The sequence below is a fragment of the Myotis brandtii genome, unplaced genomic scaffold (assembly GCF_000412655.1).
Source record: "Myotis brandtii unplaced genomic scaffold, ASM41265v1 scaffold1028, whole genome shotgun sequence".
Classification (NCBI taxonomy): domain Eukaryota; kingdom Metazoa; phylum Chordata; class Mammalia; order Chiroptera; family Vespertilionidae; genus Myotis; species Myotis brandtii.
Window position 1 is genome coordinate 204465 of NW_005353448.1, and position 14843 is coordinate 219307.

At 44.7% G+C, this 14843-nt stretch overlaps 1 protein-coding gene across 2 annotated transcripts in view; it reads right to left on the minus strand.

Moving 5' to 3' along the window:
- Positions 1-1209: 1209 nt before the first annotated feature.
- The window catches only part of PCCA (propionyl CoA carboxylase, alpha polypeptide), a 335923-nt gene continuing 322289 nt past the window's right edge, over positions 1210-14843 (minus strand). For both annotated transcript variants that reach the window (XM_005856400.2, XM_014536081.1), the window contains 2 exons: positions 4287-4364; positions 1210-1536 (listed from right to left, as the gene is read on the minus strand). In XM_005856400.2, coding sequence (XP_005856462.1) covers positions 1468-1536; positions 4287-4364 — 147 coding nt within the window. In that variant the 3' untranslated portion in view covers positions 1210-1467. The remainder of the gene's footprint in view (positions 1537-4286; positions 4365-14843) is intronic.

Below are 14843 nucleotides of genomic sequence, written 5' to 3' on the forward strand. Positions count from 1 at the left end.
AAAAAAAAAAAATCCTAAGCTGATCTTGGATGTCTCAGTGTAATAAATAATAAAAGAAACTCAAGAAAAGCATGCTGCATTTTAGAGTAGTTTTGGAGGACATACAACATTTTTCTTCACAATTTTCAGATCAAGCTTATTAAAGAGACTATTAAAGACGATCATTTAAAATTAAATGTTTTAGAAAATCAAATATAAAAGTATTGGTGTCATTTTTGGCCCTTTTCTTGGCCCTTACTTGGTAGAAGATTCTTTTTATTCTAATCTAGCAAAATAATGAGCACCCACTTGCTGGCAGACACAGCTGAACACCCCGATTTCAGATAGAAGCTCCCCCAAGCCCAGTGCCCAGCGGCAAGCACTGTCCCTGCTTCTGAGGGAGCGCATTTGGGGGTGGGCCTTTGGAGAAGAACCAACACATTAGCAATTTGTTCTTCAGGCCTGACAGAAAGCTTAGCTTCCAAATACAAACAGCACTTAAAATAATTTTAGTGAGGCACGAAGTAGCAATTACTACCCACCTCCACCTCGTGATCTGTCAGCGTAGACTCAGATCAGTGCGCGACTGCCTCTACTTGCTTACCAGCAAAGTGTGAAATGTATTCCAAGAACTTCAGAACCGAATGAAAATGCAGCTGCTGATCTCAGAAACCTCGTCTCCTCTGGGAGAGCTCACTTACTCTTCAACTTAATGGTAGACTGTGATCACTAACTGCATCTGGCACAAAAACATGATCATTATTTTTAGCCCCTTTTTCCTAATTGGAAACTTGCTTCACAAAGACACAAGAAGGCAAGGATGGGTATCAGCTGATGAGCTTGTGGCAGCCCCACCCACTGCAGTTGGGGTGAGGGGGGCCTGGGGGGAAGAGGGGCCCTGTGAGTCATCTCTCCTTAAGGTGACGTCCAGGGATCCAGCAGATCCAGTACTTACCCATTAGAGCCCCGCAGGGGGATGTCCATGATCGTCATCTGTGCTGTATGGGCTGAGGGAGTTACGAATAACCACAAACAGGAGTCCTCAACCAGGATGAGCAGGCATTCGGATTATAGGGTGGCAAATGCTAATTTACTAAAACTGAAGACAGAGCTGGGATTTATATAAATATTTTAAAGGATCACAATGAAATGCTAGTATTTAAAGTCCACGGGCACAGACCGTGGCCTCTTATGTACATTGTCTTCATTCAAAAAAAGGGCAAACTAATATTTAGACAAGCGCTCAATTTTATTGATTTAACTTTGACACTAGGAAATCTCATAGCAGAAGTACAAATCATATGTACAAGTATTTATATCAGTAAAAATTTCCATTGGTGATTTTTTGGCAGAATGTTGGTTTTGACTATATGTGGAATAAATATGACCATGTAAAATCTGCTGCAAAATGCTTGGATAAATTGAGTGAAAGAATAATAATACAAATGGCTAATTAAATTGGGCAACGGCTGAAAGGCTATAAATACTTCATTGCAGTTCCACGAGCAGATCTCCTTCTCCAACCGTGTCCCCAGCTTTACAATGCACCGATTTCACCTTGAATAAAAAAAAAAAAGAGGGGGGTAAGAATGATTAACTAGATCAGGAGGGAGCAATGTCGTCATCGTTTCTGGAAGTGGAGACACGGCCTGATAGGCTGGGAGCACAGGTAGGACTCTGGGCTCACACAGTCAGAAGGGACCTGGTGCTGAGGGACAGCCTCGTGCAGGGCTGTGACTCACCGCCTTCCCCTCCCCTGGTGCTCCTGTCCTTGTCCTTAAGTCGCTGGTGCAAGGCAATTTCTGCTGGCTGGCCCTTGCCCTGGGTGCACACAGGGGTCTAGGCAGCACCCTAAGAGCCACTAGTGTTGAGCCTGGATAAGCTCTCAACACCAGTCCTCCACAATCTCCTGTTTCAGGTTGCAGAAATGTTCTCTGAGAGTTAATGGTATACTTAGTTTAGTATAACAACAGCAACAAGCCCAAAACAAAAGACAATTATACAAGAGTCCAAACAGGTACTAATTCACAGGAGAAACTCCATACATAGCCTGATCAGAAACTTCCTTCTGAAGGGCAATGCAACTCTCAGAAGTCGTGGGCTGCACTGACAGCACTTGGAGGTGTGATATGGAACAAGCACTGAGCTCCCTCGATGTTGCTCGTGTGCCCTTTCATTCTCATTTCTCCCAATTTTAATCAGGTTTCCTTTCCCAAGTTGTGTTCAGATTTCAAAAAAGAGGATAAGGGGTTGAACTGGGCAAGAGATAGTGGTTTGACTTCTTGGGAGTTTCTTCCTTGGGTGAGAAAATGAACAAAGGGTTGGAACTAACGGGTGGCACGCAGGAACAGTGCCAGCGACAGCAGGCTCCGTGCAGTGGGCGAGAAGGGCCTTCTTCCCCTGACCTGTAGCCCAGGCTCTTTCAGGCCGACCTGAACCTGTGCAATGACTACTTCAAAGACCTTGCTCAACAGGTGCTATTTGCACTGAAGTGGCTGCTTTTATGATCTGAAACCTCCGGTGTTTATATAGGCAGTATTTTTCATGAGGCTGCGATTACTAGAGTCAAGAACTTGCTTTTTTGTGAACCTTTTCTCTGGGAGGAAAAATGGCCCCCAGGTAGGAACCACCAGCCCCTCGGCTCCCCAGGGCCTGGTCCTCTGGGCTGGGGCTCTGGCCAATCCTGGTGCCCTGCTGTGGGATGGAGGGAAACGGGATGAGCAGGACGCAGCTAATAGGGGTCAGGCCACAGACAAATTCGCCCAGAGCCCACTGACACCCTGAAAGCAGCTCTGGGCTGCTGACCAGGGAGCAGCCGAGCCTTCACCATGACGCCCAGGCCACGAGGACGTAAAACACACTGACAGACACGAGCCCTTGCTCCTTCAGGGAGCTGTGACCAAGTTCATTTCTGCGTTAGTACCTCAGTCCATCAATACAGGCCCTTGACATGCATCTGACATATTCTGCTTCCCCCCAAATGAGGGCAGGTTCTCGTCACAGATGGAAATCTCATGGTGCTAATGCAGTGTCAGTGTTAATCTCAAGGAACAAACGTAACAGTTTCACAAGAGCAGAAACCAATATTTTCTTGTTCACCTTATAAAAATCATGTAGCCTTAGCTGGTCTAGCTCAGTGGATAGAGCATTGGCCTGGTGACTGAAGGGTCCCAGGCTCAATTCCCGTCAAGGGCACATGCCCAGGTTTCGGGCTCAATCCCCAGTATGGGGTGTGCAGGAGGAGGCGGCCAATCAATGATTCTCTTTCATCATTGATGTTTCTATCTCTCCCCTCTCCCTCTCTGAAGTCGATATATATATATATATATTTTAAGTAATCATGTAGAAAGCAGGATTCCTTAAAAAACCCACAAATCATGCCTTTCTTCTCTTTCAAACCCATGGAGATGGGACAGCTGTATGCAGCCCCCTCCAGCCTGGCCTCGCCCTCCCGTCGGGATGGACTGGGGTCCTCAGCACGTTCTCTGAGTATCAGTTCATTTCTCTTTGGGTGACAAATGGAAGCTGTGTCTCCCTGATGCAGATTTCACTGTGAGCTGACAGCACCTGTCTGCCAGGGCACCATGGTCCCCAGGTCCAGCCTCACTGTCCAGGTGTGGCCACACTCCTGCCCCGCCTCGCTCCAGACCTCTGCCCAAACTGTCCTTCAGAAAAGGATCATTCTGCTACAAATGGTGTCTTTATAGTCACAGAAAGGATAATGAAGTTATTGCTTTAAAGGCCTTTTCTATTTTCTTCAAGGAGAAAATACATTTAAGAAGTTTTTACTCTTAATAAATTTCAGTACTAATACATCATCTCCTTTCTCTCCCTAAATCATTACGTCCCACATGTGTACATGGGGCTTTCAGCTCCTCTTGATCTAAAATTGAATTGTTCTCTTTGTGGAGAAATTATCTTGAAGAGTTACATTAATTTTTGCAATCTCTAAAACCATTTCCTGCTGTGTCGCCTAAGTCTCAGATAACTAACTGCCTCCAAGACAGATGTAAACATTAAAAATTAAAGACCCCTTAATTTGAAAGACATTAAGGTGAAGAACAATTGTTCCTTGACTATCTGAACACTATACAGACGCTCTCGGAAGGCCTGCTCTCCACAAGGCCAGGACACACCGACCCAGGGAGGAAAGAGCTCCGGTCTAAGGTCCCTCATCTGCGGGAGGGATGCGTGGGAAGAGATCGCGCCTGTGGTCCCTTTCAGGCCTAATCGTCCAAGATTCAAAGGTGGAAGTACTGCTTCCTGTCACAGAGCTGACATGAGCTGGCAGGAACTTGGGGACATACCTTGCCAGTTTTCCCAGCTGTCATACTGTTCTGCATTTTCATGGCTTCGATCACACATATTTCCTGACCTTCCGATACCTGGAAAATGAATAAAAATGGACAGAAGTTTTAGCAGCAGTGTTCAAGAGGGAAGCCATTAAGAAATTCTTCGTCCAACGTGCTAAAATTTTATCCAAACCGTAGCAACAACCTCTGATAAATACTTCAAATCCCAAATCCCTCTTTGGGGGACAGCAGAGAAAGGCCATGCCTAGGAACCAGAGATATGGCAAACAGGCATGCTTCCCACTCACACGCAATGAATTGGTAAATCTACAGAGAGAAAGATTTGTGGTCCCAGAGGCTGAGGGAAAGGGGAATGGCTGCTGACGGAAGGGTACACAGCTTCCTTTGGGAGGCGGGTGAAAATGTTCTCGGATTGACTGTGGTGATGGCTACACAACTCGGTGAATAAACCAAAACCACTCAAGTGCATACTTTTAAAGGAATGAATTATATGTGAATTTTACCTCAGTAAAGCTGGTATCAAAAAATGGAGTTTCTCTCTACAGACCTGGGGAGCTGGGGACATCAGCCAAACATCCAGGCCCCGGGGACCACGGTCCCCAACCGCACAGGGCAGGGAATGGTGTCTAGAGCTGTGCCCATTCCTTGCCAGGACACCAGGAGCTCGCACTGGCTTGGGCTCCAGGGCTCACGCTTGGTGTGGTGAAGTCTGCCTGCTGTTTTGCGGGAAATCCAGGCCGAGCTGGGTATAAACTCCCTGGGTTTAACCTGGGTCTTCCCCTCAGGACTCAGCTGTAACTAAGAGCCATTCTGTGTTTTTTCTCTGCCCTCGATGGGTAAGCACCAAGGGCGGGGCTGGGTTTTCTCCTATCTTTGTGAAAAACAGCCTCCCAGTCTTTGAAATGGGAGAGTCCAATTTCCTAGGGCAACCGGCTATGTGGGGGCTGGTGGGCATCTGGTGGGGGGCTCCTGGGCTCTCACACCACTGCAGCGGTGCTTGCCCAGCGTCGCAGAAGTGCCTGGAGAATGTTCTTTCCTGAAATCCCCAGATGATCTCCAAACCCCGTCCGGCCCCCCGTGGGGCACAAGCTGTCTTGCTGGCAGGCGGCGCTGCCTGAGCCCTGTGCACGCATTCCTCTCCTCCGCGATCAGGTGGTGGGCTGCTTTTTCCTGGCACAGAAACGTAGGAAGAGAGGGGATGCCAAGCTTCGGTGCTGGCACGGAGGAGAGACTGTGCTGCAGAGCTGGGCATGAAGCACTGTGCTCGCTGCCTTTTTTGATGCATTTTCACCTGGCATCTGCATTCCAGGGAGAGGAAGAACCCACTCGAGAGGGCTGTTCTTTCAAACTTACTGTTCTTCAAAACGCAGAGGAAGAGCAGTGAGGGCAACTCAAAGACAAGGCGGATGCCCAGGCAGGGTGTCAACAGCTACCCCTCAAGTTGTCATTTCAGAGCCTTGGGATCAGGCAAGATGGGGGAAGGGCAAGTTCCCCTGCCATTTGGCTCCACACAGAGAGCCCTGGTGGACCCAGACCCAGGCTTCTGAGACCGAGGCCGAGCGTCAGAGCTGACCTCAGGAAACAGCACTCCAGCCCAAGCGCTGGGCATTCCAACAGGCTCAGGGGGCTTTTGGGAAATGGATCTGAAATTCAACAATGGGAATTCCGTCCAAAAATTAGCAGTCAGCTCTCCCCCTTGGGGCTCCGGTAGCTCTTTCCTCCACAGATGGACGAGTGCCCACACTCCATGGAGCCTGCCGCCCCCCCGGCCCCCCCAGCCAGGCTTCCTCGACTGGCTTGCTCAGAACCCCCTTCTCCCCATCAGAACCCCCTTCTCCCCATCCCGGGCCCCGTGGGCTTCTCTTAGGCAGACACAGCCTTGCTCCTCTGCAGTGGCTCAGCCCACTGCTTGGCATCTGCTGGAAGAGTGCCCCTCACTGCTTCTTAGAGAACTTCAAGTAAGTGAATTCACAGTTAATGCAAATATGAAAAAGAAACGAACCAGATTTCCAAAAGTTACCCCAAGGGTAGGCCAGCCTAGGCCAATCTGACAACAGTGCCCTAGGAAACTTGTGGAAGGACAGCTGGGCAGGGGCCACAGCCCCACCCCAGCCACACTAAGGTTAGATCAGGGCCTGCTGGAGCCTGGGGCAGTGGAGACAGAAAATCTAGGGGGCCCACTAACAGTCTTTCTGCGCTGGCCCTGATGCTTGCAGCACGGGTGATGTGTACAAGTAGCTACAAGTGGTAGGCCCCCAACTGTTTACCAGAAGAACAAAACCTCTGATGTAGCCAGAGGTAATCAGGACAGGTGGGAAAGTCCCAAATCTGCAACACCCCCTTCGCTCTGATTGTCTGGCTCTGGCAATTTGATTAACAGGACTTCACAGAGAGCGCCGACTCTGCCGCGACTGCCTTCTGCCCTCCCACAGCCAGCGCTGTCCTGGCCGACAAAATTCAACCCCACAGCTTCCTCTTCCTTGCCGGTTTCTCTCCCTAGTGCAGTGGTTCTCAACCTTCCTAATGCCGCGACCCTTTAATACAGTTCCTCATGTTGTGGTGACCCCCAATCATAAAATTATTTTCGTTGCTACTTCATAACTGTAATTTTGCTACTGTTATGAATCTTAATGTAAATATCTGATATGCAGGATGTATTTAGGTGACCCCTGTGAAAGGGTCGTTCGACCCCCAAAGGGGTCGCGACCCACAGGTTGAGAACCGCTGCCCTAGTGTCTGCTGGTCTCCACCTATATTACTGAGCTGTAGATAGAAATTTAAGTAATTCATCTCTCTCTCTGTTCACTTAATCTGCTGTGTAGTCTGTGTTCACTCATTTGTCCCGAAAAAAGAAAGAACTCGTGGAAGCTGTTTCTTCACCCCTCAGAATAGTGAGATATGTTTCGGTGAATAGAATCACTTTATACCTGCACATGTGAACTTGATCTCAATTCATTATTTCATTCCTCAAAAATCCAAGTTGGGTAAGAAACATGGTACAAACCACATAGCAAAGAATGCAGACGGGGCTGTAAGCAGGGGTTCCAGTCCAACAACGCCGAGAGGGCGTGCCCAGGCCGCTCACCGCAGCAACCTGGAAGCCTCCTCGTGCAGAGGTGCCCCCGCCCCCGCCCGCCCCCCATTACTCGGGAAGGCTGGTGTACCTTGTGGACTTCCCTGCTGCTCGGGACGCCGGGCATTAATTGCATGAGCACAGGGGCCGCGTAAAGTCAGTTTCCACCCCACAGCTCACATGTGAGGGCCCGGCTCCTGAAGGGGCTGTGTGCGCACACTTCTCTAACACTTTTGTGAATCATCTGATAAAGACTTAATGATTATGACAGGATGTCTCCAGCGTTGGGCTTACAAAACGGTCACAAGCCCCGCAAGTCTTTTTGATCAACCTCGTCAGCCTGATGTACTTCTCCGCTCCCTGTCTAATTGCTGTAAAGTCTGGAGGCCTGAATCTTATATCTTTCACCCGGCTTATTGCGTCCTCTCCTTTGACATGGGGTCAAGGTTCACATTCGCATCCGATTATCGGAGCGCACTCATTAGGCAGGAGCCGGCCTTGCTCCAACATGAGTGAGTGAGCTGGAGAGAGGACTCAGCCCATGTACTGGGCAGATTTCAGCCCGTTCAGGAGCCCTGGATGTCGCCGGCCTGCTCTGTGCTGAAGAGCTTCAGACATCTCCAGCTGATGATTAATTGTGAGTGATGGGAAATAAAATCCAGTAAAGCCAGCTGCTTGCCATGGTCGGCAAAATGACTCTAATGGATATAGGCTGCCAATTTTCCAGTTTTACTGGCAAGTCTTCCAAGTGTAATTAAGGGAAGTTATAAATGATATGGAAATCTATCAAGTTCCATTTATTTTCAGAGGACTCTTTCCCCAGAGACTTTTATCTTCAATTAAAGCTCCCAATAGCCTTCTACCAAGTTCCTTTCACTTCTTCCCCAAAGATTAAAAGACACACAACCTTCTGCTGCACATGTCGCTCTTGGAAAACATGTTAAGACTGGGACACGCTCGGCAACTTGTGTTATTCAGACTGCAAGTGCAGGAAGAAAGCTCAAAAGAAGTGCAGGAAGAGGAAGGGAAGAGAAAGGGTGAAAGGCCTGCACCAAACATAAAAGGAAGCCCCCAAAAGTACAGACTTGAAAGCTGTGCTCAATACCAGATATTCATCACAAGGTGGTGTAGCTCACTAATGTTATTTGATTTGGAATAAAGGCATGAAAATGATGGCAAAGGCCTAAAATTGGAGATGTGAAGGATGACTGCACAGTATTCCATTTCTCAATTTCATCCTTCAGAGCCACAAAATGGGGGCGATACAGTGACGGGATGAGGTTTACAGTAACAGCTGTGGTCTTCCCACACGAGGGAGGCCCTTCTAATGGGCTGAGGTCTGTTTAGAACAGACGGGGAGCAACAAAACAAGGTTCCCTATTAGGAGTGTGCCGTCACATTTCTGATAAAGAAAATGATTATGCCCAGGGTCGGATTTCCTTTAAGACGGCCCCTCCCCTCTTTTGTGGTCCAGAACCAGGGCCGATGTTAAAAGTGTTATCCTTTAAATATAGGCACGAGGTCAGAAACGGTGGAGGGGTTTTCCCCTGCAAGCCCACTCTCTAGCAACTGTAAAGAATGCATAGGAAACTGTGCCAGTGGCATATGGCTTTCTACTGTGCTAAACATTCATACAAAAGACAGGTTCATCAGTCATTGGAGTATCTGGATAAAAAATTAGCTCCTGATGGATGGTATTTTGAGCTTACCTGCTGCTAGTACATTACCAGAGAAACACAGGTTTTGAAACCCACATGACATTAGAAACTGCAGACCATGAAATACGACACATGCAGGAGCACATAATGTACGCCAGATTATACAAAATAATAAATAAGCTATTTAAACCCTCTGCCTAAAATTGGGCCCGCTGCAAGGAACCCTGGGTCATTTCTACGCAGGCCAATTAATGCACAGCATCTGCTGCATAGAAGCAGGGCACGAAGCACTTCCGAATGATTTCAGCAATTAAAAGAAAACTGTTTCCTGCCTGTTCAGACAGCAACTGTTTCAATGCAAGAGTGAGCACCAAATCACTGCGTGCAGCTGAAAAATTAAGTCCCCTTTTTGGGGAAGAGGGTGGGTGGGAGGAAGAATTTTTATGGAAAAAGGAGCCTTCTTTTGTTGTCCTACATTCTGTGTTTTTCTGCCAAATTAGACAGAAGGCTCGGAGGGCTTACCGGCCCGCTGCAGTCTCCCCTTCTGCTGCCCTGGGCCCCCCGAAAGCACGGATCAATATCAACCCTGCTGACGACTCCACAAAAGTGAAAATCCTTCAATTACATTTTTAAAGGCAGTTCTACTTAGAACACAGGTGCCTGAATGCAATGCATTTTAAAGCCCTTAGATCTGAAGAAAGACGCAGTTAGCCACAGGAAAAAGGCATCTCAGATTTGGTTAAAAGGCACTGCTAGAATCTGACTGTAATAACTTCCTCTTTCTGAGCTGGTAAGATAGGCTGGTAAATATCCCCTGATATTCCCTGACGAAGAAATGTGCATTCACATCCCAACATCTTCATGTAAAGAGGGAGGGAGAAGACACCCCGGGAGGTTGTGCAGTAGTTAAGCAATAACGGAATGAACCATCATCAAATTACAAAGAAAGAGAAGGCAGGTGCCAGCAATGCCACCAAACCCCTTATCTCTCTCCAGGCTAAGGTCTCCTTGAACGGGTTTGTGCACCAGCCACCTGACTCAGGAGGGCACGAGCAGGAGAAGTAACATACTCCACCAAGGCAGATGGCTCGGAGGGACTGCAGGCCCCCACCTCTGCCCAGGCTCCCCCAGCTCCCCACTGGGGCAGCCCCTCTGGAATTGTGCAGTGGGTCTCAAAGCAGGGAGCTGAAAGGCTTGGGGAAAGAATAAAGAGTTGTGGCCAATATTAAACATGTCCAGTTTTTCTTAAAATTCCTTAAAATGAAGAAAAATATTACACCCTACTGCGCTTTAAGTTAGCTCAAAACTAGAGCCAAAGCCTCTAGTAACCAAGAAAACTAGTTAAAATAGATGTCATTTACATTATCTTTAAGAAATCGGTCTGGATCCACTATCTCTGGGAAGTGTGCTGTTTTAAAGGATTCGGAGAAATTTTATTTTATTTTTTGCAAAAGGGTGAGAAAGGATATTTTGAAACTTGGCCAAGTTGAGAACGGTTATCTTCAAAAATGTTTAAAGCAAAGCTAACAAACATCCCCTATAATCCCAAACAGGTCATTCCTAGGAAAATTAAGTCAAATGCCAAATTTGTAGAAGACTCTCCTATAATATTTAATTTGTTGATTAATCTATAAAAATATTTTCTTATATTGATAATTATCATTAAGTTGTAAAAATTCCCCAAGTTTTACTCCAACAAAAATTGTCCCTAATGTTTAAAAGTAAATGCTACCTGGAAAAGATTTAAGGGCCAAATTCAGGACAGTGGTTACCTGAATTCGATTGGAAAGAACACAGGGCAAATTCACTGCATAAGCAGTGTCTTAGTCTTAAATAAAATGGAAAGCAAATGTGGTAAATTAGACAAGCAGAGAGCATACTAGTCTTTATAACTTTCTGTATGTTCGTACCATTTCATAACTTAAAAGTATAAAAGTGTTAAATAATGAATTATGAATTTCCACGTGCTTTGGAATACAATCTGAGGGTTGGATGAAAAATTGGCACCTGATCAAATAAACTGCTTGAATAACTACTGCTATAAAATATGTAAATTTAATTATTATAATTATTTCCTGATTGTAAATCAAGGTATCCAAAAACTGGAAAATCTATCAAACAGCCAGGTCAGGTCCTCTGCCAGGGAAAGATGTGATTATTGACACTGGGCTGCATGGGGTACACAAGTCACTGCCAGGCGAACACACATCAGGAGGGGCCCAAGCCAACCCTTCTCGTCGGGAATACCTAAGCGCAGAGGAGGGTTCAAATCCTGCTTATTCAAGACATGAAAAATAAAGGTCTCGCACCAAGTTTATTAGCGATTTCTCCAAGATCAGCTGTAAGCTCAACTGCAGATGGTTTAGGGACAAAGAGGAGGTGTGACTATCATGCTCACCCATCCACCTACTTGGGTGCTCTCCCCCTGAGGAGCACATGCAAAGGAGGAAAAAAAAATCAGGGTGAAATCTGGGTGGTACTCCCACTAATGATCCTAAATTTTATGTTTTCACTGGCACACTTTATACTACACCAATGTTGTATTTTGGCCTAAGTCACTATTTATGAGAACAACGATCCCAAACACCTCATTACCTACTACTGAATATCAGTCCTGCTACCAAGCACATCCTCCTCATCTTGGCCCCCAAATACTCCATCTGTCTTACTAATACTGGATGGGCTAAGTGGCAGGAAAAACCAGCAACAGGTACTTGATCAATCTATCATTTTACCTGGTCTCACAAACGAATAAATCAAAAGTAATAATTAAGAAAGAAAAAAACATAAATGGTATACAGCTTGCTTCTGGGTCATGTCTCACTAAACTCTGGATGTATTAAATAAGATAAATATTTCAAAATCTAAACATGACTAGAACAAATCTTAATTAAATGCAATATTAAAATATCCCCTTGGGCTGCCTCATTGTTATTTTTATTTGTTGTTTTCTTTCTGATATCAAAAGGCTAACAAAACAAATGTTCTCATGATGACTTTATTTTTATACTTCAAAGTCAAATGAAAATTGTGCAGAAATTTCAACAGCTCTAAGTCTAATGCTGAAAAAAATTGTGTTCAGCCATCATTCTGAAAGAATATATATTCAATATTTTTGTTCAAGAATATCATAAAGATAGAAATGAAAACAGTGAAAACAAGTTATTAAAAATGCTAACTTTGATTATAGAAGTGCCCCCAGGTTATGATAGTGTTAAATGTACAGAAAAATGGCTATTTTTCAAAATGAAACGAAAATCAGTCCTTAAAAATATTTTCAGAACTCTTATAAAAAAAGCATATAAGACAGGCGTATAAAAGTCATCTGATCATTTGTTTTCTGGATTAAATGTGTGATTCTAGATTTTTATGATCCAGTTCTGCTTAGTTTCTAATTGGTTTGTTTGCATATATGTATTTTACTGTTTATTAACTAGAATCCCCGCCCTGCATGTTCAAAAAGGCTATTCTATAAACATTTAAAAAGATTCCACTGCCACACTTAATGCTAAACAGTGAAAGTACTAGGAACTTCTGCTGTCTGCACCTGATGGCAGCATGCAGAGCGGAGCTGGCTTCCTCACACCATCTCTACTTCCCAACTGCCACCCAACACACTCTGTCCTGACATTTTTTTCTTAACTCTGTTAAAATTGCGTACGTCACAACCAAGATTTGTTATTTGTTACTTATGTGACACTTTTGTGGGACACATTATTGCCAGGCTCACCAGTCTAAGATTTGTGAAGTCTTATTTCAGCTAAATGTAAAAATTACAGATAACTGGAATTCAACCTACACAAAACAACATTTCAAAGAAAAGAGAATACTTGTTGGCCCTGAGTTGTTTTTTTAGATCCTTGTTTTCCTTGAAAATACACAGATGATTGATTCCATTCTCTTCCTATTGATAAAAGTGGGACCTTGGCTCAGCTATTGTTATTGCTGAGAACAGTACAACATGCCCTGCAGTGTTACAATAATTTTAAACCTCAACACTTAAAAAGGTACAAGTATTATTTTCTTACTGTGGCCTCGAGCAAGTGCCCTGCCCTTGGTCCAAGGGAAGTTTCTTGTGTTTTAATTACACGAAGCAGATTTAACTATATGAGTAGTAAGAGCTGACAAGTAAACGTCTCGCCCTGCATTTGGCTTAGGTATTAGCGGTTTGGGTCATTTTTCACAAATAATAACTCAAGAGCGAATACTATTTTATTAAAACATAATGTCACAAAAAATATAAGGAAGTTCTGCCGGGACCAGAAATGGTGCTGGGAGGTGAAGAGAAATAAAAAGAAAGCATTTGGTCTCCCGGCCCAGCCTAGGCACATGTGCACAAAGAGCATTTATATGGAAGGTGAAGGACTGAGGGTATACCCCCCAGCCATGTCGTCTGACTTTAAAGGAATACGTGAAATAGAGACTCCAGTCAGTTCTCAAATTAAGCCATTCTTGAATACCCACATGTAATTACTGATGGTGGTTTTCAATATCTGAGCTACCCCAATGAACCAAAAATTAATACACATTGTTCCATTTTACTAAATGCCCTGCTTTCCCACATTAAATTATTAACCAGGAAATGGAAAGCATGAAGGCTAAACCCTTCTGGTATCTGGAGAAGCCAGAGGAGGAGGGAGCGGTTGTTGGAAGCAAGAAGGCTGCAAGCTGCCTGTTCTCTGCCCCAGCACAGCCACAGCCAGGAGGCTGGAGCAAATGGAGGAGCAGGGCCGCCAGGAACGGCCCCTCCACGCTCAGCAGGAGCCGCCGCCCGCCTCTCAGGGTTTGAGTCAGGTATTGGAAAAGTAAGAATTGCCATTAAACACTCATTTTTTTTAAAAGCACAAATGTGATTTTATGATTAAAAACACACAATTAGGACTGACAAGCTCAGTATACAGCCCATGTGGCTTCCAGAAAAAGCTTAAAAAGGAAGATGAAAAAAAACCACCACCCCTCACATTGTTTACCATCCTATGGAAGATTCCACTAACTGTGCTGCTGATTAGTGTGAGTGCACACAGCTTACTGCCAAGGCCAAGGGGCTATCTCCTTAGAATCTAACCCTTCAGGACAGCGGTTCTCAACCTGTGGGTCGCGACCCCTTTGGGGGTCGAACGACCCTTTCACAGGGGTCGCCTAAGTCCATCGGAAAACACATATATAATTACATATTGTTTTTGTGATTAATCACTATGCTTCAATTATGTTCAATTTGTAACAATGAAAATACATCCTGCATATCAGATATTTACATTACGATTCATAACAGTAGCAAAATTACAGTTATGAAGTAGCAACGAAAATAATTTTATGGTGGGGGTCACCACAACATGAGGAACTGTATTAAAGGGTCTCGGCATTAGGAAGGTTGAGAACCACTGCTTTAGAATGAAGAAATACAAGGCAAGCCCCTCCCCATATTCATCACATACATGTAATTTTAAAGTATCAGGGCGAATCATTTCAATAACTGAAACTGATGATTTTTCTTAATATTCACTTATTATAAATACTTTTCTAGAATCCATTGACAACTATGTGAGTTTTTCCTCAATGTTATTTTATTTACGTTAATAAAGAAATACAGAAGCAGTTTTAATGTAATTTTTACAGGAAAATATATAAACCCCTGTAACTTAACTGAGTCACAAAATGGAATTACCATCTCATTCATGAAAGACTATCATGTTTGGCCCTTATTTATGGCGGCACAAAAAGAAAAATTCAAGTAATTACATGCCCCCTAGAAATCTTCTGGTTAAATCTTTGTTTCCTTTTTACTTTTGCTGTTAATAAATAATTTCTAACCATGCTTTC